Source organism: Nipponia nippon, unplaced genomic scaffold (genome assembly GCF_047370975.1).
Source record: "Nipponia nippon isolate SJK-2023a ecotype South Korea unplaced genomic scaffold, ASM4737097v1 scaffold_10, whole genome shotgun sequence".
Lineage (NCBI taxonomy): Eukaryota > Metazoa > Chordata > Aves > Pelecaniformes > Threskiornithidae > Nipponia > Nipponia nippon.
Genome location: NW_028262291.1, coordinates 4,746,985 through 4,773,716, shown reverse-complemented (window position 1 = coordinate 4,773,716; position 26,732 = coordinate 4,746,985). Strand labels below are relative to the sequence as shown.

The window sequence follows — 26,732 nt, the reverse complement described above, 5'->3', positions numbered from 1 at the left end:
ACAATCCTTACCCTGGAGTTTTGGGGGAGAGAGGGTTCTCCCTTCAAATAATGTCTCATTTGCTCTATTTCCTAAACGTAATTATATGTAAGAAATACCAAGGCAAAATTGCGAATTCCATTTTCCCCAGAAGGACATAAATACTAACTATTATTGCCTTGTTTACAATAAATCTTCATTAGTAGTTGTACCAATCAAAATGTATCTTTTTTTTAAAGAAAACAGTATGTTGCTCCAAGCATTCATATGCTGCTCCTGACTAGTTGGATAAAAATGTCTCTCAAAATTAAGTTTCAGGATTTTGACAGAACTTGGTGGATATCTTAGAAATGAAATAACAGATGTAACATAAGAGCAAATGAAAATAATCCATATTCTGAAGCCAAGCTGTAACAGATCTAGCCACAGGATCAAAAATCTATTATCATGGGTACACTGTTTCCACATATACGTGAACAGTTGACTATTATTTTGGGTTTTTAAAGAAAAGGACAGTTTGGGCACTAACCTAAGGCTAGAGAACTAGCCTAAGCCTCATCTCTCGTATCGTCTTCTCTCTGACCCTGGGTAAAACCATAGCTTTCCTGTGCCTCAGCTCTTCCTCTGGAAATAATGGGACAAATATTCAGTATTCACTGACAACATGCCTAATATAAATAGAAAAGGGGGCAGTAAGCACCACAGATAAAGCTGCGATTCGCAACGGCTAAGATTTCTAATCACATCAAAAAGCACCCAAAGGGCGTTCTTGTATCGTGAATGGTTTCAGGCAATCCTGCGCGGCTCACGAGGCTTGCCAAAGCTAGTCTGGTCTGGGAGAGGCAGATCGAAGGGTTGTAGAAATCTGCCTAGATTATTTTGAAGTCTGGCATGGCTCTGGGTAACGTCTTCCCCTCCAGCTAACCTTCAGCTTTCCAGGTGTTTTTTTTTTTCTGTTTTTCATTTTTTAGGTTTGTTTATTCAAACCCAAAACTTTCCTATGAGGAAAAAAAAAAGTAAAGGGTAGTTTCTTTGAAAAATATTCCTGGAAATATTATTTTTGGATCAGCTTTTCAGGATCAGGCCTTAAATATATTTGAAAAGTTCAAGTGGATAATTTGTGCGTAATTTGAAATCTTGAGACGTCCTAAGTAACAATTTGTTCAGCAACAAGTTTAACTTTGCAAAACAAGTATCCACAGAGTATCCTGCCTCTGGAGAATCATTAATTTAGGATGTAGGTGAAACTCTTTGCTGGTCCCAATAGACACTTGACTAGATTTTAGCATATACCACACTAACGGTACATTTTTGGCACTAAATCTCTGCTTATGTATAACTCAAGACAGGAACAGATGGGGAGAAACCATGGCTGTGCTCAGTCAATACATAACGAGGGGGGCAGCAGGTCCCACGAACGCTTCATTTCCACCTTCCCTGGCTGCTCACAGGAGACCCTTTTCTATCTGGGGCTTCCAGACTGACAGTTACATTTTAGTGCTGTGATGTTGGGATTAAATGTAAAATATGGTCAATATCTAGTTAACCTGGACTTCCCAAAACATCCTTGAATTCTACATAAACCAATATTTTTAAAAGAGCACAAACGCTTAAAAGGAAGGACTGACACTAAAACCACTCAATGCAGTAAGTGCTGGCTCTTGTACACAGTTGTATTTCCTCAAATACTAGCTCAAGTGTTGAAAGCTGTGTATATTGTTAACTTGAATTTGCAGCAATAATCCAGAATTTAATGAAGCTCATTTAGAAAGAGCTACACAGAACTTTTTATCACAAACAGAGCTTTTCCATCAGAAAAAAGTTTAATACTGCTGCACTCTATTAAATAATTAATTGTAAAAATAAAATAACCTACCAATCAAGATTTAATTTTCAGTAATGCAAGTAAATTACAGATTCTCAATTATCGTGAGTGGGATGACAGTACACCAGCAAATGATTTGGTTTCGTTTATTCAAATACATGCAACTAAAGAAGCAGTAATGGCCATCTCATGGCTCTGTCATGCGAAGGACCTCTTGCAATATGGCCATTGACAGTTGTTCGTTTCTAAAAATGAATCCTGGGAAGGGAGCTACCGCGGCAGCCCGTTCCCAGGCGCAGCGTACCCTCGCCGTCTTGGCTGACGTGCATACTTATGTCTCGAGGCCCGAAGGTCACAGCTTCACCTGTTCCCAGCTGATTTATTCTGGTGGCTGGAGGGACACCAACACATATGTGCCCCCTCCTTCCTTGCACCTGGATCCTGGATAACAACTCCTATTGAAATTCTCCTGCATAATTGCTTAGAACAAGCTCAATAGTACTGTTTAGCTCTGACATTAAATATATAAAAATAATCCTACATAAAAAGCAAAAGAATAAACTTTTCTTGGTATGTGTCACCTTCACAGACTAATTAATTAAAATAACCGTTATCACACAGTTACAGTGTCTAAGCAATGGCTGGAAATCAAAGATTTATGAGAAGACACATAGATAAAAAGTTTATTTCTCTGGGCTGTATAATCCTTTGTAAAAGCTATGATCTGTTTCAGATATTCAAGAGTGAAGAGCTTAGTACTGCATATCCTGTAAAATGAAACAAAGACCTAGGCACCAGAAAAAATTGCAAATCACAAATCTGACAGAAAAATTTAAAACATTCTCGTTTAAGATGAAGTTTCACTGTACTGTTTTTAAGCAGTGCAGTGGACAGTGGGGTTTCTGTTGAGAAACGATGCACAACTCAGAAACGAGAATTAAGCTATGTAAATGCGAGCAGATACCTTTTTGTTATCAACCTAAGCTTTAAACTTGGGTTACCGTGATTTTGTTGCCATTTTGGAAGACTACAAAGTTTTCTTCACAGCCAGGGTTCAGAAAAAGAATTAATTAATTTCCCAGAAAGGAGAAGAATAATTGAATTTTTACTTCCACCTGTCCTCAAATCAACTTAACTTTTTTTCCTTAGTTAGAAAAAGCTCAGATAAAGTTAACCCTGAATAAAAACCATAATTTACCCGACAGACTCCACAAAAAATGTAGTCTGAGCACAATTTTTGCTCACGGTACCAAATGCAACACCAACAGTCTTGGTGAAGCAAATACAATCCACTGCACCTAACACAGCCTCACCAAGAATGCAGTTACGTATGTTCCATATGCCCCAACGCACAGGTGTGGGAAGTTAAAGACCATAATCCACAATTTCCCTTTTTTCCCCATTTATGCAAAACACAGCAAGCAGCTATGTGTTTGCAGAGTATTGCATAAAAGGTATACTTACGTAATAATTTTACATAAATAATAGCCATGGCAAAAAAGAGTTATTTTTCTAGGCTTTGGTACAGGAGTAAATACATAAGTGAAAGATAAGGAGATCTCCACATACGTATGTGGAATGACCCTGGCCCCTTAATGCATTTGCTGTTTCATGTATTCAGTCCACACACGGGGTAGAACCATAGATATTCAAAAAGTGTTAATTCAGCTTAAATTAACAATGAAATAAACGATCAAATAGAATCTAATTCTGTCTTTATAGTTAAGCTCACATCTTCCAGTTTTTCCATAAAAATTACTTTTTAAGTCAGTTCTCTGTTGCTCTTTATCAAACCTCACGCTGTTTCAGAGACAGATGATGCCCAAGTTCTTGCATCACTGTACAGGGCAAAGAATTAGAGCACACCCTCACGGACCACGAAGACGATGCCTTATGGGAATGACAGACTGTCATCAGCAATGTCTCCAAAGGTACCACATGCACCCACCCAACGGACAGAACAGCACGCACATGCTGCCTTATCTCCCATCTCTGCACGCGCAAGAGTTCTGGAAGCCTTTCTCTCCAGAAATTAAATAAATATCTGTTTTATGACACTTCATCCTGCCTTATGGCAGGGAGATGTATATATTGGCCTTTCCCAATCCAGCCTAGCTCTGTTTATCATGTTATTTTCCACAGAGGGTGATGGCGGGGGAAAGGAGGCAGCTTGTGGTTTTATTTAGACTGCAAGCTCTGTGACACAGAAACCTATGATCCAACGCCTGTCTCGCTGATAACAATACACAAATGGTAAGCATAATAGCATAACAACAGTGTGGATCTCTGGAAAAAAACAGAGGCCGTAAAACTAATCTTATCTAAGAGCAGGAGTCATTATAAAGTGAGGAAGAAGGATACCTAAGTACAAGCAACCTAGCAGATCGCCTCTGTAGTAAATCATTCTTGTCTACATGACAACACGGGTTCATACATGATCAACAGAAACACAGGATGCTTAGAGAAAATGCTTTAAACATTCCTAAACTCAATATTTGGCCAAGGATCTCCACAGGCAGCTGAAGGAGCTAAGCTGGTGCCTGCCACCGGTCAGTCTGGCACGGCTCCGGGTAACGTCTTCCCCTCCAGCTAACCTTCAGCTGTGAGGGAACATACCACGGGTTAAGGCCAAAAGATACCCATTTGTTACTGTAGTAACATTAAAACAGATTAAATTTCTAAACCTATACTGACGGTATGATACAAACTCTCCAAGCAAAGCAAGGGAAAGGCTTACCAGCAGACAGAAAAGTTCTCTTTACTACATTTCTTAGAACAAGCTTGGGGTAGGATAACTTGAAAATATATAGCTATATTTAACCACTGGGATACGTTTCCAAAAATCCTATGCCAGGAATTTGCAGAGGGGAAAAAAAAAAATGTTTGTGATGCTTTTGATCTCGCCGGCGGAGCGGCTCCCCTGAATTAGCAGCACATGCCCAGGCAGCAGAGTCCTCCTCGGCTTTGGGGAACGGGCGGCCAAACAACCGGGCTTCAGCCCCACCAACCCGGAGGGTTTGGAGCTACAGCCTTGCGAATTTATTGCAGCTAGCTATGGCAATGTTTAGACAACACCAGGTATATAAAAATGCTCAAAATGTTCAGAGTAGCAGGTTAAAGCGGATGCCTGCTCTTGAAGAGCAAAGATAGAATTATTTTCCATGAGAAAAATACAAGTAACTAAGACTATTTAAATTATTTTTTTTGTTTTAATTTTATTACAGCAGTCATACAAAAGACATCAGCTCACCCACTTAGTAGATATTACACACACATAGTTAGCTGCTCAGGTGATACAGATGGTTTCAGCTCATATTATTCCTGCCAACCAACTCATTGATGTGTACCCAGCTATACCCTTTAAGTATGGACCATATCACACCAGCATTCACATTTATCATCTCAATTCTTTGAGAAAAAGAACACAGAAATATGTATAGCGTGTGCCATACACACAAACAGCAATGAAGATTTCAACGTCTCACGCTCTTTTCTCCAATAAAGAGAGATTCATAAAGCAGGGGATGGAGCTGACAAGGGTCACACCGAGGAGGGAAGCGGACACCCGGCTCTAGCAACTGAATTAAAACTCCCAGTGCTGCTCACTTCAAAACAGGGTCCCTACCAGGCTGGAGAATTTTCATACAAACTGTTCTTTGACTTTGGGTGTCACATATATTACAGAACAGCTCGTTTTCAGAACACAAGAAATCAGCCAAATACTAAAATAATAGTCAAACTGCCATCACTCGAGTAAGGTTTCCTTGCAAACAAAGTGAACATATTGAAAACATGGCCTCCATCTCAGTTTTCACTAAGTCCTTGGGAAGAAATGCAGGCTCTGACCCATGCTGCACTACAAGATTCTTCACGTTTGCAAGACAAACAGTAGTAGAAAGACTGAACAGTATTATTTTACTAGTACAGCTTGATATCTGCATCAGAAAGGGATGATTCTTGAAAAACTTCTGGTCAACACACACAAAAAAAAAATACCTCCTCTTTGTTATTTGATAACACAGATGCTTATATACACAAAGTGATCATCCTTAAAAACAATAAAACCCAACCACAAACCCACACGAGAACCACAGTTATTTCCTACTCTATTTATAGGAGAGAACTGTGGTGTTGGTTCAGCCTACATTCCTTTCCGTTGCTCCAAATTCTTGTCTTGGGTGTCCCACAACTTCCCCAGGCTCAGCATGGAAAGATGAGAGTCTGCTTCATCCCCCTACGGATGCCCCCATCCTCTTCCCTTCAGCACCGACAGCTTTGCTACCGCTCCGCTCCTTCAGGCCTCGGTAACGAGGGTAATGTGCTATCACTTCTCAGACTTTCACAGCTAACATTTTAGTTCTTTCTAGAGTATCATAATCTGTGATTTTTTTTTTAATGTTGAACCTTGGAAAAAATAAATTTATTTTCTCATTAGTCTTTTCTTTTTCTCCTTAAATATATAGAGAGATATGTCTTATCTCTTTCCACTGCCACATTCAGTATTTCTTACCTTTACATTCAAGGTGGGAAAAACCCTCTACTTCTCCTATAAGTTACCTTGCTGCTACTTCTGCCTCTTCTTCCAGTCCCATCTTCAGTTGTGTTTCAACTGTTGCCTGTGTCTGCCAACACATCCCTTCACTGGCAAGCATCTCCTCTCTTCTTTGTCTTCAAGTCTACATTTTAAAAATTAACTTTCTTTACTTGGCTCTCTCCCCAGTCACTTCTAGTCTATCTGATAGGGATCTTCTCTTTCCTTCACCTCGATCTCCACTTTAATGCTCTGATCTTTCAAACATCTTGTCCTTTGCTGCCTTCTTATATCATTTAATCTTTACCATTATCTCATCTGTTATGATTTATCACTTCCATGTAATAGGTAACACAACCACCTCTCTCTCCCCCCTCCTTGCAGTGCCATGCAAAAAGCATACGTTAATGTACAAGATAATAAAATGCTCAGCTCTCGCACTGTGCCAAAACATTGCTGTGAAACTGCCTTGAAAAACTGTGACCATTTTACACAACGTATTTCCTCACAGACAGCACACAGCCCCTATAGAGCAAGATTTCTGCAGACTGCCATTACAGCCAGACTTGATACACAACATGTAACAACTCACTTAAGTACTCTATTTTTTGTTTGTTTACTTTATCATTTTACAAATAGAAGTGAACCCTTTTATGATGGGTAACCTTCAGCACTTGCAAAGGCACCCCCATCAGTAAGAATCGTCTATGCTACCTATAAAGGAATGGACTAAACAGTACCTCCTATATGGTCTGGATTCTGCAGGATGCCAAATGTTGAGCTCTAATATCATCCCCAAAACAAGAGGCAAATTGAAAGGAAAAAAAAAAAAAAGAAAGAAAGAGATCCCTGTTTTTCTATAACCAAACAATACTGGCAGAGGTAGCCCTACTCGGGTTTATCGACCTCAGTCTTTTTTTCAGGAGCGTGTAGAAGAGGAAACTGGTCTTGCTTTACCCTCCTTTACCCTGTTCTCAAGAACCACGCCAATATTTTCTTGAGCTTCATTCTAAAAACCTAAATGCAGTTGTGGTGACAGTCTCCAAATCTTCTTGGTCCCAGAGCCTGTGCTCCACATAACTACATCCTCTATTAAGCACAGGATTTTCTGCATGCCAGCTGGAACTAATCATCACAATTACAGGCTTTTGTTTAGAGGAATATTTACAGTACCAAAACATAGAGGTTTGGAAAAAAAAAAAAACCTGAAACAGGTCTTATGCAGAGGACAAGACAGAGAATAGATTATATAAAAGCCAGCCAACTCTTATCTGGAGCAAAGGAAGACAGGGATACTCCCCGCAGCAGAGAAGCCCGGACAAGATGACGAGGGGGGATAGGTTCTCACCTAGGTGATTTTTCATGGAGCCAGTGGGGGTCCTTGTCATGTCATTTCTGGCACGGGGACTAGGCGGATAAGCACTGATGGTCCCAAATGGTTCTGCAGTACTAAACTTAATTTGACAAGGCTTATTAGCACTGGCTTTGAGCCTGACAGACCCAAGCTGTCTCTAATTCTCAATTTGGGCAAGTTTGTATGATGTTCTCCAACACTGCAGCAATGGGAACAACAACGCAGAGAGACCTGATCTGGCTCTGTGTTGAGCTCTCTAAGGTTTGGCGGGCTTTACTGGCTTAGGACTGTGCCACATGGAAGCAAATATACTTGCTTTCACATCCCCTTTCATGGGCTTGGAAAACACAGATTTGCTCCAGCTTTCTAAGCTGATACATCTGGCTGGACGTGAGCTGGCTCTTCACAATTCAGCTCACATGTGTCTCTGCTCATGGCATCCTGAGTCTACAAATGAGATAACTGCCACAGGGGGATAGATGATAGTAGAAGGCTTCCCTCTAAACTCTGTTGTATTTCTATGTAATCGGCAAAGTTAAATCTTCATTTATGGTGCCCTCCCGCCCCCCCAGTCTACTCATCTGTGATGCCCACCTTACAGACACTACAATACAGATATGGGCACCTGTAACTGAAAGATTCCTTTGAAAAAAATAAGACTAGACATCACCTGGTTGAGTGTTTGAACTGACTGGATAGCCTTGCCTCTGCCACCTCTCTGAACCAGAAGTACCAGGCACAAACACCAGTTCCCACACTCTGGAAAATGTATTAAGAGGGAAGTGCATTAAAATGCAAAGGATGAAGACTGCCGTATCTTCAAACAAACAAACAAAACCACAGAAAAAACCAAACCCCTGTAACATATGCATTTTTCCTAGAACACAGGAGACCTGGAAAAGAGTTGTGTCCTCAAACACTGCAAGCAATTGGGTGAATACAACCTCTATGAAGATACACTAAAGATACTAAGGCAAAAACATAAGTAACATGATAGAGCGCTCTGTAAGCATGTGCACTTAATAAAAGCAAGCCGTAAGCATAATCCTCGTTTTTCTCATGTGAGGAAAGCCACTGGGGATGCCTAGCTCGGACTGATGCACTACATCTCACGGGCGGGGGACACAGTGCCCCTCACTCCACCCTCCCGAATGAGCACCCGGAATAACATCAGAGCCTCAGAGGCGGCAGCGCAGAGCAAACACTTCTTTCCAGCACTCTTCACGATTCCTGACCCAGCACATGCCCTCTGCATGCCTCTGCTTACAACCAGATCTGACTTCTATAAGCAACATCCCACTATCCAACAGAACGACGCCGTTCCTTCATTGAGAATAATGATTTAAAGCGACGTTTAGCTACATACAACAGCCTGGACTTTGTTATAGACTCCAGTCCTGAATGAAATTCAGTTCTTACGATACACTTGTGGAACATTAAATTATAGTAATTGTCAAAATTCCCTCAATTGTTTATACTCTAGACAGCTGCTGTGGCTACAGCAAGAATAGCAACCAACCTCTTCAAAGCAGTAAAAAGTGGCAATGATAAATCTTTTAGATGGCTTTCTCTTTACAGAGTGCTTGCTCCATCGGTTTAAGTAAGATTGCTAACTTCCAAGAAACAACAAAAAGGCAAAACAGAATAGCAGAACGCAGTGTGGTTTCTGACTTAAGATGGCAAACTCTCAGCAAATCTTTAATCTTCCCTTTAACTACGTGAGTGGTTGTGCTCAAGTTGCAGTTGTGGAGGTAGGGGGAGTTGGGAACAGAGTCATAACAATGAAAAACATTAAAATAGCTTCATACACACAACAGATATATTCATGCATCCCAAAGTGAGCATTTGCAATGCAAAGGGGAGATTTCAGAATTTGTATTGTAAAATGAGTTATTTCTCAAGACGCAGAATAGCCTTCTTCACAAGATCATACATTTTAAACACTCCTAGGATGCATTTTAAAAATCAGTTTCCTATTATTTGCGTTCTCAGTACAGTTCTGCCTATAATTTTAGCTTCACCAATACTCAGAGCAGACATACTCTTGAGGTACTATATGCTTTTAATTTTACTGCAGTAATTTTCGGTTCTTTGGTTTTAAATACTATGTACAAGCATGACAGAAAACAACTTATTTTACAAATTAAAACTTATCAGTCAAAAACAAGTGGCATACACAAAACACCTTGAAGTTTGTAATTTGAAATTTTTTCATTTAGAGCGTTTTACTCATTTATTTTGTTTCTTTTCAAAGGATACAGGAACTTCTAATCCAACTTTAAAATAAATATCAAATTCTGCTTTTGCAATACTGCTGTGTCTATATAGAGGAACAAAATTCTATTTTTATACATTCCTGTTTAACAATGTGATATTTCAGAAATATAAAATACCAATGTAAGAATAATATTGATTCTAAGTATGTGATAAATGATAAGGCCTGATTCAACTACTGTGGAGTACAATGGGGCAAGAACTGTAATACTGAAGTTCTTCAGATTACACCATTGCTCTCACTACCACGAAAAACTAATTAAAAATTGCTGTTAAAAGTCTCAGACATTGAAGTCCCACACTCGATAATCAACCACGTACACACAAACAACAGACCACTTTACTGCTTACCATTTGAGACCTATTTTTGGGGCAGCCATTGATGTCTTCAATCTTTTCATTTGCTGAAAAGCAAGAAAGAGGAGATAAAGCAAAAAACTGTACCAAGGATGTTTATTCCAATTATTTCCAGAGCACTTGCTGCTAGCTAAGTAAAGGGGTTTCAGATTGTAGCTGTCCAGTTCAACTGAATGTGATACACTGAGACCCATCAAAAAAAAGCAGCTGGAGTTTTCTCGTGGGTCATGCCTCCAGAGACAGCTGGGGGCAGAAAACAACTGGTCTGACAACATCTTGTACGGTGATGGGTAACTCCTTTAAACTCCAAAAAAGATTCAAACTCTGGAAAGTGAATCACTGCTGGGTGGAAAAGTGAACACTATGTACATATAGATGCCTGCATGTCAATTAATTTGCTTGGAGAGTGAATATATATTTTAAATCTAGATGGGAAATTTACGATCAGTAACTCTAATTTTGTTTAATTTTTTTTTTTTCTTAAAGCACAAACCACAAGACTACTTTTCAAGCTTCTTGTCCACGTCTTACATGCAACAGAACTTGCAGAAAAAGATATAGTTTCAATCTTGAAATAATTAAGTTGTTGAGGTGGTTAACTGTTTGCCTTAGAGTCTTAGTTTGCTCAGTTTCACATTTCAGTCTTGGACCCCAAAATGTGCTAGGCTGAAGAAACAGCTATAATCAAAGTTCAGATTCCCACAATTTTTTTCACTGTAATAAAGGTAGGCGTTCACATCCCATCTGATGAATCGAACAGATTCGCCTCCCATAGATTCTTATATTAAAAGCTGTATTTTTTTACCAGTCCCATATTCTCAGGACATCAGTCAGAACTCCATCTCATTTCATGTCTTTCTTCAGTCAGGAGTACCAAATCTGGCACAATATTCCAATAGCGGTCACAACAATGACAAACAAAGAAGTAATATAACTTCACTCTTGCCTGGTATCCCCCTTTTTGCACAAAGTGTCACAGTACGCCTTTATGCCACAGTAATGCATTTAAGAACTGATGCTAATCTGAAAAAGATTGCAGCTAAATCCACTGTACTGTTCCCCAGAGTGGTCTGTCAGCCTCTACACACAAAGAGCATACATTTCTTTCAGGAAAGCCATGTCAGATTTGGTCATACAGAAACAAAAATTGTTTCTTTAAATCCCATTTACAAATCCTGTGCACCCATCTCTTAATATGTACTACCTCTGAGTTTAGTATCATGCAATATCTTTATCAACTAAATTTGTAATACTTTAAAAAACTGATAGCTATATTCCTATAAATTTCCACCATTCATAATTATTACTTGAAAGGAGACTAACGAACTTCTGAATGAGCTTTCTCTTGTTTGGGACACGTGTACAGAGATACCTCTAATAACGCAGGTCATTTTGTTTATCGTCCTTAAAAAAAAGTAGGTTTTTCCCCAGTCCTCTAGAGCTTCCAAAATGTTAGACAATGTATTTAAAACCAAGATTAGCAAACCGCAAAGCTTATTACCTGGCTCTTTTTAAGCTCTTCTATCCAAACTACCTAGACTCACCTACTTGAAACTGCCTGAACTGTTAGTAACTTGTTTCCAAGGTTCTGCTGCAATATAGCATTTGACTTTTTCTGATTTTTTTTTACTAAGCAAATGTAGAACCAAAATATTTACTCAACTCTTCTACACTTTGTGGGTATTATACTACAGGCTTGGAGTACAAGCTTGGTTCTAGAGCTGTACACTAAAGGTTAACCCCATAACCCTATAAACTAACAAATATACTGTTCCATAACGTGGGAAAATTAACAGCAAATGAAGACACAAGCCACCTTAAATTTTTCCGTCAGGAGAAATTTACATCCAACACACGAGCTATTTGGGATGTTACCTCTTTATCCCCTTCCTTTTTTACACTGCGGCTATATTACCATTCCCACCTAGAAATTATTCCTTTTGTCCTCGTACCTTTCTACCAGCTTGCAAGATGTCATCAGCTATCCTTGTACTCTTCTGATCAACTTCAACTGATTTGTAGCTTACTTCACTACTATCTGTTTCCTGCATTTTCTTGTGCTCTACTTCCCACCACCCCCCCCTTTTTTTTTTTTTAAACAGTTTCTCTCAAAAGCTATGTTAAACGAAGGAACTTTCCCTCCTGCTTGGGAACCTGCAGTTTTTTGTCCACCCATTGATGATTCTTCATCAGTTCCCAATTACTCATCACTTCCTTTTATGCTGTTGGCCTTCTCTGCCACAGGTGATTTAGGATGTAGATGACCAGAAATGGTTGGCAGGATTTAGAAGAATAACAAGAACTGGAGTTTCTGGTCCATCAGGTGCTTTTTCTGCTTACCCCTGGGCAACCACCTTTCCCTGGGCAGGTTTATGCTCTACCTTTTCACCTTCTAATGCACTCCCAACTCACCTATGGCTCTTGGTTACTCCTCTCACTAGATTAACACAGTTATCATCCCTTCCCTGCTGGTGCAAGTGCTATGAAAAGCAGGTGGAACAGGTAGCAACCAGAAAAGCTGGTGGTGGGGCAAACTGGCAGCTGGGTTGAACTTTAACTCACACCTCTCTATTAAACCCAGCAGGGCAAGACCTCAGAGATTCAATCTAGGCTGGGGACATGCATCCAAGTGGCCCACAGGCATATTTGGCACTTTGCAGGAATCTGCCTAATTCACCAGGCAATTGTTTTGATGCTCCCATTCCTTGGCCGTAAGCTGGACCCTATCCTTGACCCTTCCACCTAGCTCCAAGGAACAGTTCTTGCAGCAGGTATGAAGCAAGTTGCCTGTCTTGCGGAGATGACTGGAAAGAAAGAGATAGCCGTGAATGAGATAACAATGCAGCGTGCCCATGGGCAGCGTGACGGTCCAGTTCACAGCACAAGTCACTGAATGCTACGGGATCTTGGAAATGCGTCCAGTTTCACAGCTGCAAAAGCACAGATTTCTGGCTCTGACAAATGGGCAACTCACAGCTACTGTTTCTATTTGCCACGGAGGAATACTACTTCAGTTAGCATAAACTGCAAGTCACGGGCAATCATAAAGGCTTTCAATTCTATCTCAGCCTTGAGCAAGATGGAAATTCACAACCACAAATGTGAAGCGCAGAGGATTTTTCCCAAACTGACTGCAAGTCCAAAGAGCTTTCCCCCATCACTTTTTCTTCATTGTGAATACAGTGAATTTGATTCAAATGCTTTTAAGTGTTCGCAGACTTTTCCCACTCATACACAGACTGAGGGGTGTAGAAAGGCAGACAGAAGAAATCAGCTGTGATCTATAATGAAAGTAGCAAGGAGTGACATTGTGCTTTCATTAGATGGATCCGAATCAAAGCTTGGAAAATGGTACCTAAAAGAATATTTGGGTTTATGTATTTTGACAGGAGGCATATTATGAAACTGCAAGCCAAAATTATATGAAAACACAAGTGAAAAGGAAACCCTAGCATCAAATGTTACAAAGAATTTTTTACATCTATCGGCCAGTCAGCTGTCGGTGTCCCATTCAAATAGGTACAGGTACGCCTCCCTGGTGAAAAAAATCTTCAGCAAATGACATTCCATCAAGCAAGTCAAAAATTATAATCAGAACAAATCAAAAGCGTTTCAATAACCATCATACAGAACAACTGCACTGTTACAACTGCATTATTCAGTACTGCAGGCATACCCTTGGACATCAGATTACTTTTTCTTGAACGTATGAAGGAATATTGCTCAGCATAATTCCTATATTTGCATAGGAATTGTCACCTGCAGCTTTTAACTGAACAGCCACTCAAATATTAGTAAAATGAACCTTTGTGTAATGTCCCACCCGAAATATGATAGGAGTTATCACTAGAGAGTACTGCTAGGCTCGATCCCAAGATTTTTTGAAATATAAACCTGTAACCTTCCCCTGCAAATGCAACAGTACAATTTTCATGACAGCAGACAAAAGCTATACTGAGATAAGTCACAGTATGAATTTGAACTGGAATAGTTAAATGGAGTAATCACAAATGATTTTTTAAATTAGAGCAAAGACCTGTTCAGTTTAAGTCAGTGCAACTAATTTCAATCAGAACACAAGTTAACCAGAATATGTAGCTATACCTGTAAGATAAGCTATCTTGGCATATCGAAAGCATCTACACTAAACAACATGCCCATCACCTCCTGTAATGGTGTACTGATTGCCCAGCACAACGCTGATGGGCACATTTTCCTTCTTACTGAAACTACTTTTATTTAGCTGAATAAGTATTTGACACTAACGCAATGTCTGCATCCCTATTTATAAAGCTACAGATTTTGCATCTGATCTGACTTCGGTTATATCCACTTAATTAAAATATTCCATAAATATAGGCAACAGTAGGAAAAGTCCTATTGGACTGGGTTAAAGTTTATTGTTAGCATCGTTTCTAAGTCTTGAAAATTGAAGGTTCTCACAGGGAACCAGCTGACAATTTGATATATTACCAATTTCAGAGCATGCAGAGACCCAGTATATCTGCATTCATTAATTTAAATATAGCTATGCTTATATGGCATTACTAAGGCATATATTACTTACGTATTCTTTTATAAACTCATAAATTTTGAGCTGAAATACACCAGAATGCTATGAATGCATTTTAATTGACCTGCAAATAGAAAAAACTGTCATCATATAATGCTTCTATATTATCACTAGCAGTCTGAAGGATTATATCCTCTAAAGTCAAATGCAATGATGTTTGGTTTCATATCTTTTTAGATTTGCTCCTTGTTTGGATGGTAAGGTAAAAGAACTATCTAGTTCTTACTAATTTTAACATTTTCTTTTCCTAAATACACAGCTATTTTACTTAAGAAAGGTAAGCAGAAAGGACTGCGATCACTGTCTCTGTATAATCATTAACTCTTATGTAGTCTTCATTTAAAAAAAAAAAAACAAACCCACATTTTTTCTTTTTCCAGTTTTGGATATTAAGTAGTATTTCAAGATTCAACATCTGTGATGTAAATCTCAGATGGTGAACACAAGAAAAATTGTATTGCTAATCATTAAACCTGAATCAATTTTGATGACTTTGAATAAACTCCAGATACTCCAGGCACATGACAAAAAGGAGGAAGGATCTTCATGGCTGCTTTTACACGTAGCACACCGTAACATAAGAAAGAAAACCCCCTCCTACACTGCATATAGAAGCTTTCTTAGTATGCAGGCTTGTTTGTTAGGAAAAAAGTTTGTGTTTTGCAGGCTACAGTCAAAGCTGCTTCTAGGTGTGAAAGTTATCACCATCGTTGTGACAATGAGATGCAGCAACGCCTAAGGCCACACACAGCAGATACAAATGACTTTTTCTTCACTGTTATTGGAGGATTACACTGAGGATGTTTAAATATGAACTTTCTTTCACATAGAAAACATTCTCCGAAAATGAAATCCTTCACCTTGTACTTCAACTTTTGAAAGCTTGCGGATGCAATCTTAAATATTAGCCAAAAGGCAGCTCTAAGAATGGCTGAAAAAAATGCAAAGGTGAATCAAAGCAAAATACAGTAAGCGAGATTATTTCTGTGTATTTCAGAGGGAGTAATTTGAATTTCATAAGAGTTTTCACAAGTCAATACTCAAACAGCTACATATTTAGTACAACCAGGTTCACATTTTGATGCTGGTATTCTTACACACGTGTTCTCACACAGTTTTCTGCAACAGTGTTAACGTAGGGTAGCTAGGTATGGATGAAAGGAATCAACACTTAACTGTTCCTGGGTTTCAAAAAAATTTCCCTATTAAAGGGAACGGACATAGGACGAAGCATTGTTCATAGTGAATACCTGTCAACACACAATCAATTCATGGCCTGCTTTTATACATGTGTAGCTGCACGGCAGGTCTGTATAATGCTACCGAGATATAACGTTGCTCTACAACACAGAGACGAACTCTTTTTTTGATGTATTCCAGTGCGGCTCTAGTGGGATCATTGGAACGATGCCTCACAATTTCATCCGAGAAGAGGGCTTGCAGATTTGTACCTTAAATCAAGGAACTAGCTCATTTACAGGATCTCAAACACATATAAATATGCATGCACTGATGTCTTGTTACTTCACTGCTGTTGTCTTAATTTGCATCTCAAATCTGTCAGTTTGCTTCTAACAATAGTTGTCCTAATTCCCATTAGCAGGCTTTCTGATTCCATCAATCTCCACTGGCCCATGCATGTGTTTTGTGGCATCCCAAGTACCAGATGGATGAACCTCTGAAGGAACTAATGAAGGATCCAGGCCCAAGGGAAGAGAGAGAATATGCAGCTTTACATGGGGCCAATGGACAAAATTGTTTAGAATTTTCATTATCTAGGAATATTAGTGCAAACTGAGGGAACTAAATGCTTTGTAGAACTGAGACTATATTTAAGATTTGTCCTAATGATAAATGATCTTCCTCATTTGAAAACTTTCTTTTTTCTGCCACATAAAAATTATACCCCTTCTCCTCTCCTAGCTGCATATATGGATTTTCCAAATCCAACGGAAAGCAGGAGGTTCAACACAGTAGGCCAGTATCACTGTGAATTATGTTCAGACCAATCCCCAAAAGGGATCAGAAATAGAGACAGTGACAGCTAACAGCATCCTAGCAGAAAAAAAAAAATCCCTCATCAGTTGCTTTTCTAACATTCAGCTGCGTCGAGTGATATCGCTGTGTCAGGAGACCTTATCAGCAACATCCAGTATTTTTCCACTATGCTTTAAGTCAAGGCTTTATCGAATTAATTAGCAAAGTCTCTGAAGGAAAATTATCTACGTAATTCCATGCAGTTTGACGGATTTCTCCTCCTGTGTTTACGTAGAAGATAAAGACAGTGCATTTCTGAGTGAGTTGATGGATACCTGGTACAAAAAGAGAAAGTCACTCACCTACAACCTGGATTATTTCAGCTAATAAGACTCCATCAGTCACATCTTGCTGTAGATCCTTTATCAATCTCTTGTGACCAGATTTTGCTAGATAGTGATTAGCCCAATCCGTATAAATCTGTTAGAAGAAAGATAAACAAACAGAAATTATTAGTTATAAAATCAACCTTAAAAATAAGAGTTCTTTGTTTCTCTCGGTATCCGAGAGGCTGATTTAAGATCACTGCTTTTTTGCTCTTTGAAACAAGTCAACAACATAAAAATTCAAGGCATTGTGCAGACCAAGCATTCAGCTTACTGTACTATGGCTTTTCCTATTCAGGAATCTGACATCAAAGCTCGCAGAAGACGATAGTAAACTCCTGAACATGTTACAGCTTGAATGGATCATCAGGCAGTCAACTAAGTGTTCCATGGCAGTAACAAGCGTGTAGGAGAGATCACAATTTCCACCCAACTATTTTTTTGCCTTTTCCCTTTGACATTCCTTCTCTATATCTGCTATTGAGAAATCTGAATGATTCTTTTCCAAGAACCACTTCTGGTAGATATTAGCCATATAGCAACTTCATTTTGAGGAAACTCCTTTGTTATATTACCCAACAAGCCTTTAAAGGTCTTAAAAATCTACCAATTCTAATAAATTCCATCTCACAGATTAATAGGCCTATAAAATTGATTTTCATCTCTCACACAAACTTCTAACTGTTGGGATTTATTTTAAAACGTATTACCTGAAAACTAGGCAAACAAAGCAGTCAAAATCTCTCTTTAATTTGCATTAAGCACTGCTCACCACATGCTAGCACAACTTATCCAAGAAAACCAGAAAACTTCTAAAATCTTTTCCTGCTAGGTTATCCAAAAGAAGGAAAATCACTTGATTAGGAATTTCTGCTTATGAATTAAATAACGTTTCTTGTTCTTCATACAGGACAAAATTTAAGATGACTTTTTATATAATCTATTTATATTCCAAAGAAATAAGTAAAAACAACTAAATATCAGGATTTTACCTTTTAAATACCCAGAAAAATATGAAGGTTCACCCCTGCTCTCAAGAGTATCTAGCATATTAGAAATACATTCAACCCAATTCAGCGGATCAGTAGAGCAGGAGTAGACTGAACGTGCTTTCTAGTGCACGACCCATGCCAATCCTCCACCGTCCCTATAAACCATCATGTACTGCGTTGGTTTTTTTTGTTTGGTTGGTTTTTTTAAATTAAAGCACTATGCTGGTGACAAATGCCTCACAAAAGTGGGTGAATCACTGACCTGGCGGGAAACATCTGCACCACAGTGGTCAGTCCCCAGAAGCCCAGGGAAAGCTCTCCCTGCGCATTGCCCAGGAACTACTGTTTTCCTTCACACCTACCGACAGAAAGAAAAGAGGACAAGGAGAGGGGCCCTGGCCCTCAGGCCTGTGATCACTGGGCTACGAAGATTCCTGTCCCCCAGCCTTAAGGAAGCAGATGTAAATGATGGCCACTAAAGTCGGATTCTGTCTGCTGGCAAAACACTGTTGAAACAAAACGTGGGCTTAGAGCCATTCCCCCTCCACCACCCTACTCCTGAGCTATGCAACCCCCCCATATCATCTTATATCAACGCAGATCCTTTAAATTACTAATATCACCAAGCATAGCCATGGCTACTAATTTCAGAAGCATCTTCAGCATTGCATTGAAAATGCAAGGTTTATGTCCTTCTCTTTCACGGGAGTCAAAACCCAACTCCCACATCTATAGGTCAAGTATTTGCCACACGGGATGGAGGAACCTGGAAATAATACAAGGATTTAATTTCAGGCTCCTCTTGCACTTGCTGATTCAATATTAATATGATAAAATGAAGAACAGATATTTTGACTAGAGTTATTTTGGTTATAAAGTCTTCGCTTGCAACTTTCTTAAACCTGTAAAACGCTACTGGTAGCAGCAATGAACAAATCACTTGAAATCTGAAACCTATATCCCTATTTTCCATCATTTATCCTCTACTTCCATCTTCAGAGCAGCGGGATGGGCGTTTCCTATGCCAACAGCGTCACGGACTTGAACAGAAAAACACACTGGAACACCTCTGTGAAAAAGCAGAGCTGAAAAACATCTCAATGGAAAACATCTCAGTGAAATAAAGGCTGAGTACACCTGAGTAATTTCCCTAGCTGACCAAAAAAAGAAAAGGGAAAACCCACACACACACTTTGCACAAGCCAGACATTGTGTTCCTTAGCTCCTTTTACAAACATTTTCCGTAACAGGAAGATATTTTTAAAGATCCAACAACTTTAAGGAACTAGGATTGACTTCACCTATTTTTCTGCCACACGGTCCTAGCTTCCTTACCTACAAGTAAAGACACATCAGGAAACAGGCTGAGAACTACTCACTTCACCAGCGCAAGGGTCCACACGCACCCCCTACACCGCGACTGTGATTCAGCTGACACGCAACTTGCCAAACACAATAACCAAGTTTCTTTTAATGGGAGGGCTGTGATGAATGTCCTAGTTTATCACAGAAGAACTTTCAGCAAATATAAGATTACACTTTGATGCATCAGTTCCAGTCTGGCTCGTTTCCATGATGCAGATCATCATGCAATCGAACAAATGCTTGGATCAGCCCTAGAGTTAAGACAAGGCAGAAGAGAGGGCAGGGAGAGCAGACCCCTCCTGGCAGAGCCTGAAATTACAGCATCAGCAAGACCTTGAGAGATAATTAGGATTGATTTTTAAGTCAAATAACAGTGTGAGAACGCTGGGCTGGCATTGCAAAACTGCTATTTCGTAACTGTTTCCTACTGCACTAATTCCTGCTGCACCCAGGAACACCAGCACTTATATTCATACCCTGTAAATAAACAGAACTGCATCAAAGAAATTCCTAACACCCGTAACAAATCCTCCCGGTAAAGGAGACAACTTGAAACCCCCCCAAATACCTGTTGTCTGATTCACTGTCTCCAATAACAGATAAAGAAACTCCCTCTGTTGGCAAATCAGTCTTGTAACTCTGACTTTGTGTGCTGAAGCTGCAAGCAGAGCTTTTATGCTCATTATAAAATAGTCCATTAAATGCATCAATAATGCACACCAGTATGGAGAAAATATCTGTTTCTAGGGTATTTAAGGGTGTGGAATATTATTTCATTCAAACAGTTGATTAGAAAAGCCTTTTGCAGGAAAACAGAGATATAATAAATCTGTGCCTCTCTTAAAAACGTTATTATACCACATTATTTTGCAATACGCATAACGTGCAATTTTTTTTTTTTTTTTAATCTGACTGGGCTATATATTTCCAAGTTCTGGAGCATTCTTATGGCTGTAGTATTACCCAAGCATATCGTAGTAGCTCTTTATGGTCACTGCTCATTTTTATGGCATATATTAAGCTAATTATGGAAACCTTCCAGGATGTTTTCCAAACCTGTTTGTTGCAAGTCTTTGTAATGTGCTACACAAATACGATTCCTAATGTTTCTTTTCCTTTTCCATACAAACAAGTGAAAAAAATGTGTACAATGGTTGCTATTTCTAGACACATGAAAAACGTTTCAAAGCACATAGTGTTTTCAAATGTTCAAAACCAGGCAAATAATTGGGAAAACAATAATAAAAGAACCAGGAAAACACTGCTGAGAAACTTTCCATTCATATACGCCTATCTCTGCACGTGAATTTTGAGTGTTCCTTAGGTATTTTCAGCAAGCAGGTGACAAAGTCGCATGTTTGAATATTCATGTGAAAATAGGCTGAACAGTCACCTAATTACAAAATCATGCGATATGAAATATTTGACCCACTACTACCAAACAGATACTGCCTTATTACATATACCAGCATGGGCTTTTAAAACTTTTCAGTGTCACACAATATGAAAATCACTGGAGGCAGCTTCATTGTTTTAGTTTGCAAAATCAAGCAAACAACATGATTTGGGCATTATCGCCATAAGCAGGTCTTTGTGCCTCAGAGCAGTCAGATTAATGTTTAACTCAGGTCTAAGTTCTGGCTTTTGTTAAAGGTGGACACAGCTGTTTGGTACCTTTTTTTTCCTCTGTAGTCTATGATCTTAGGAATCCAATTATCTGGGAACAAATTAAAAACAAATGTGAAAGATTTTTTTCTCTCCCCATGTCGTCCCCCCCCCCAATCCATCAGGTTTGAATTAAGAGTGTTAGAGGTAAAGACTGATTCCATTAGGTTTGAATTAAGGGCATTACAGGTAAATATTGATTTTGGAAATATTCAGTACACTATGACTCATAGCTAAAACACTATTGCACAAAGTAGTAAGGTTTTGAGCAAAAAAACCCCAAATTCTAAAGCTTTTGAAAGTTGTCTGTAAAGAAAAAGGCCTGAAGCTCAGTAAGTCTTCAAGCGGCAAGAACACTGCATTTTGAAATTCAGTGGGGTTTCTCCCCTCTCCCCTTTCCTTAGCATTGTACCTGCTTGGTTAAAGCACATTTCAGATGTTCAGAAATCTTGCTTTCCAGCTTGGAGGCTTCTGCACTTTCTCGTCACTTTGAGTCTCGAGTAACATTTCTGACCATACTAAGAGACCACATCTATCGCACCTGAGCACACCTCAGACCACCTGCACCATATTTGAATATTGAACCAGCAGAAAATCTGCCTTTGCCAGAACAGGTTGTTTCTTTGAGACCACACAGCTACCTCTAAGCACTTGGGGTGGGCTGGGGAACATACGGACCAGTAAAAAGCAAAAACCCTGAAGCTTCTGTCCACTTAAAAGTAATTCATACAGTCTTTTTAGCCTTGGAAAATTCAACCAAAAAGCCAAATAAACCAGAGCTTGCCTAGCTAGCCGTAACAGTCTGAAGCTGGCATCTCAGACCACAGTATTTCTTTCTACAGATACCATTTTGGAGGCAATAGGCTGATACCTGGGTGCTCAGACGTGCTGAGAGGCAGGTTCTTCTTGATCCGCTGGCAGATAGGGCCAAACACAGCATCTGTAGGACTATATTCCTCTGTTCCCATAGTCAGTCAAACCCAGGAAACAGAGCGTGAATAAAGTCATGAGGGCAATGAATCCAGGAAGACCCTTTGGAGATCATAAAGGAGACCCAGTATATCGATGGGTAGATTAAGGTGCCAAGTATTTTCATGGACTCTAGGGTCTCCTTTAAATGGAATTCAGTCCCAAATGGGAACACAAGAACTACCCCATGGTTTTTGCCTCCCCATTGGTATTCTGAAACACGCTCATTATGAAAAGGAAAGGGTTCACACAAAACTACTTGAAAAGAATTTCCCCCTTCTATGCAAGTAGAAAATATGCCTGAACCTCTCTTCTTGTTAGTCATTTCCACAAAAGAAAAAAAAAAATCTACTTATAATAAATGCCTAAGTACATTTTCAAACCTTTCTTTCCCTCCCTCACCATGTCAGTTCCTAACTAATCAGACTCTGATTGTTTTCTTCCAATAATTATCATGAATCAGGCTCTCATGAATTTGCTAACAGCTGAAGAGTATCTTTTTGACACCATGTAGTGTAATTAGAGCAGAGCAAGGCTTTTTTTGTGATTGAATAGCAGGGTTAGTCACACCGATGAACTCCACCAAAACATCCATGACAACGCAATGCCTATGCTGCTGCTGACCAAACCACACTGCCTACTGAAGTTCACAGGGGAAAAAAAAACCCACAGCCTAAAAATAGACAAAACATACTGAGATGATCCCAGTGGGAATGCCTGCAGTTGTTACAATGCTACGGGGGGAGGAAAGCCCATCAGATACTCACTGCTGCCCAAGGTAATGGGGTTTACACATGCAGAGTCATGAAATCACAATTTTTGACTGGTACCATTAATTGCAGTCTCATGCTGATCCATGCTACACTCCAACACGATGATCTTATTAATAGATATGACACTGCAAAGCCCAGAGGTAAACAGCTAAAGCCAAAGGTTCAGCTGAAAAACTCATTCCTCAGAATCATCTCTGGCTCCAAGGGAGCACACTACGGATAACAGCTATTTTGAAAGTGCACAGAGATTATGGGCCTCACAATAATATGGCTGATATTTTGGTGAGTTAGTGGCAAAAGGCCGACGAAGAAGCACATGGTTAAAAAAAAAAAACAACAAAATCCAGTTTAACAGCATTTGTCACAGACTTTTTTTTCAGAGATTTTTTACAATTTGTGGCCTTACTGGCCCCCACGCACTTCTTAATCCTGTAGGAAGCCCGTATCTGTACATCTGTACCGTGACACAAATCCCACTAAAAGGGCAGTACTGGCTCTTTGAGAACGAGTAAAGCTTTGCCCTGCTATCCAAAAGACTGTTTATTCTTTTTTTTTTCCCCCCCCAATATAAGTTCTTGCAAGAGAAAAAAAGAGACTTAGAAAGCAGGGCACAGAAGAGAATGTGTGGCCACATCTCTGTGTTAAATAAAAGGTTATTAGTGGGATTTGAGGAAAGAGCTCTGCCTGCTCCTTTTCTTTAAGGATACAGCTAGAAGTATGTAGAGAGTAGAATACAAAGCAAAAATACAGTCCTTGGGGATGCCCAGCGATCCCCAGCTCAGAGGGAGAGGCAGACAGAGGGTAGGCAGTGAACGGTTAAACCGGCGTGGAGACATCAGCCTTGGGTAACCTAATCTGCCTCCTCTCCGCTCAGAGATACTGGAAGCACCCTGAACGTGAGGATGGGAGCCTGGGGACTTGTTCACTCCATCCTGCCAGCGCTTTGGCACCAGTACTAGCAAAAAGGGAGGAAACCACCGAGAACTCCAAGTTTGAGGTGACGATGGGCCGGATTGCAGGTGGACTCCTTCTGATAGGCAGGTGAGACAGTAAAATGACCTTCCTGAAAGGAATCCATACATTTGCAATCCCCTAAAAAAAGTTGTCACAATAATTAGCTACTAATTAGCATCTAATATGATGCCAGTAAAATACCATCAATTATCTCAAGTGCTGGAACTTTCCAGTTATCATCAACTATTGGGAATGCAGCTGTAACCAACTGAGGTTTTGGTTCCCACTTCTCTGGGGAAACGGAGGTAACTGCTTTTTTATTAAGTGCAACTAAACTATTTATTCTACTCACATGTGCAAGTGTTTGTTGGAACAGCTTTAAATTATTAGTCAGTTGGTGGGAGGTATTCCGCTGGATATTACATTTTACTGGACACTTACGTACATTAACTACCCTTTGGAAATTAAAAAGAGAAATGGGTAATTTAAACAACCACCACCGGGACTATTTATTTCTCCCTCTTTAAAGCCTTATTCCCGACTGGGGAGAGCTATTCTCATGCATATGACGACTATTCAAAAGCAATGGGCTGACTCACAGCACATACAGCCAAGCACGCGTGTACATTTTAGCGTGCTCCAAGCCCTTCCAGTAATAGAGCCTCAGATCGTCCACACTTCAGGGCGGGCACTGCTGCCTCCGAGTTTGGGTGAAGCAAATATTTGGTGGGTGCTAAACAAGTAATACACTTTAAATTGCCTAGCCAGAACCTTTCTTACTCTTACCCTACTGAATGTTTTACTACATTTAACATAAGAGAAGAAAAGAGGTATTTTCTGGTTTTTCCCACAACTGCACAGTTTCTGAACCCCGCTACTGACAGGCGCTGCCTATACAGGGGGCTAAATATTTCACAGCAAAGCAACGTTTTCCTACACACCAGCTAGAAGGTGAAGCAAGGCCAGCAATTGTGCTGGTATCCGGCACGCTCTGCTCTCAATGCTCCCGTTATACGCGTTCGCCATATACAAATCCCCTTCAAGCTGGAACCACACACTAAGCCAAGCAGGTGGCCGCTCTCTTATTCCCCCTTGCAAAACATTTTAAATCCTGAATAGAAATGAGATTACATTCACACCTGCATCAATTTCTTTGCGTATCCAAAAGTGAAAGAGAGTTTAGTTTGCTGAGCTGATCAGCAAAACCCATTCCAAGTCATGTTTGGCCACGGTGAATCAACTGATTTGATCTCACGCCCACAAAATATAATTGACCTCAGAGAACAAGAGAAGCAAATGTACTATTATTTTTTTTTCAGCGTTTTCTAAGAGGTTCCCTGAAGCGCACACCAAATTACTTTCAAATATCATAATTCTCATACATGAAAGAAACCCATTTACATCTACTATCACACACGAATAGCAACAGAAAAGGGCTTATCTGAAAAGGTGACACATTTCTACTCCGAAGGGAAACCACAGAAAATCTTAAGAAGCTGCAAGCTGCAGAAAAAAGGGAAGAAAAAAAAAAACAAAAACACTTCTGAGGCTGAAGTGAGCTACTGTTCAACAGCACCGCTGCCATTATCAAGGAGCCACGAGCCGCTTACTGTTTTATAGCGGTCACAGGAAAATTTACTTCTCCCACGAGCAGGGACCTGAAAGGTCATACTACTTATTGGCATATTTAACATGAACATATACTGCTCGATTCCAGCTTGCTCTTGCTTCTCAAGGCATCTACAGTTAAACGATGATATATACGCTGGCATGTGAAGCTCGGACAGTTAATTTTAGCTGAAGCCACGCATGCACGGTGCTCAGATTTCCTACACTGTCACATTTTACAACTCCCACTCCTGCAGCTCTTCGCTTACAGCCCCATTGCTCCCTTCTCTTACTACCGTCTCTAACACAGAGTTTCAGTGTTTGACATCAATTTCAAACAGGATCAATAAATTTTTATACACACTCTTAAATAACGAAGCTGTTCGCAGTAAGCATGAAGTTTGGCAGGTCTTTTGTGTTAGACACTGTAGGCATTAAGAGATGATTACTACAAAAAATGTTGGTTTTTTGTTTGTTGTTGTTGTTTTGATTTTTACACAATCAGAAGACTTTCTACCCACTATAGAAACAACCCCCTTCATCTAAATGCTCCCAATATCTGTGGAAATTTATGCTCTGAATGGAAATCCAAAATTTTGCATGCTGCCGCTATACTTGTAACAGGCCAAACAAAAATCCAGTTATATCCTTTTTCAAAATTTGGAGCATTCACAATATTGATCAGATGTCTGAAGGTTGCATCTATCACAAATGCAAGCTAAAAAGTACAAGGCTGAATTAGACCTCAAGTAGGCACCTGCACAACCTGGCTATTTTCCTGGGCAAGGCCTGGTACAGACAGCAATACCTGCCTGTCCTCTGGCAGGCCAACACCACACGCAAGTCACCCCAAAGCCCACGGTCTGACCACATCGCTGGCATTCCTTAAAAATACAGAGAATTGGCCCTTGTAAGCTCCTTTGCTCGGATTTTTTTATATTAAAAAAATAACGTCGCCAATATTGAACAAGGTGAGAAGTGATGACTGCTCCACCTCCCCTCTTGCCAAGTTGAAGGATAGATGCCTGACATTTTAACTGTTTATTTTTCAAAGGCACACTTCTATCAGGAAAAAAAAAAAAAAATCTATATGGGTCTTTTAACTGCTCCATGAAAAGTAAATAACCCGGTAGCCACCCTGTCTCCACAT

At 39.8% G+C, this 26,732-nt stretch overlaps 1 protein-coding gene across 3 annotated transcripts in view; it reads right to left on the bottom strand.

Annotated features, from left to right (window-relative positions):
* LOC104009496 (neuron navigator 2) overlaps positions 1-26,732 on the bottom strand; it is a 233,440-nt gene that overhangs the window by 148,303 nt on the left and 58,405 nt on the right. For all 3 annotated transcript variants that reach the window (XM_087742978.1, XM_087742988.1, XM_087742993.1), the window contains exons 2-3: positions 17,233-17,350; positions 10,315-10,367 (exon numbers count right to left, since the gene is read on the bottom strand). In XM_087742978.1, the coding sequence (XP_087599104.1) occupies positions 10,315-10,367; positions 17,233-17,350 (171 nt within the window). The remainder of the gene's footprint in view (positions 1-10,314; positions 10,368-17,232; positions 17,351-26,732) is intronic.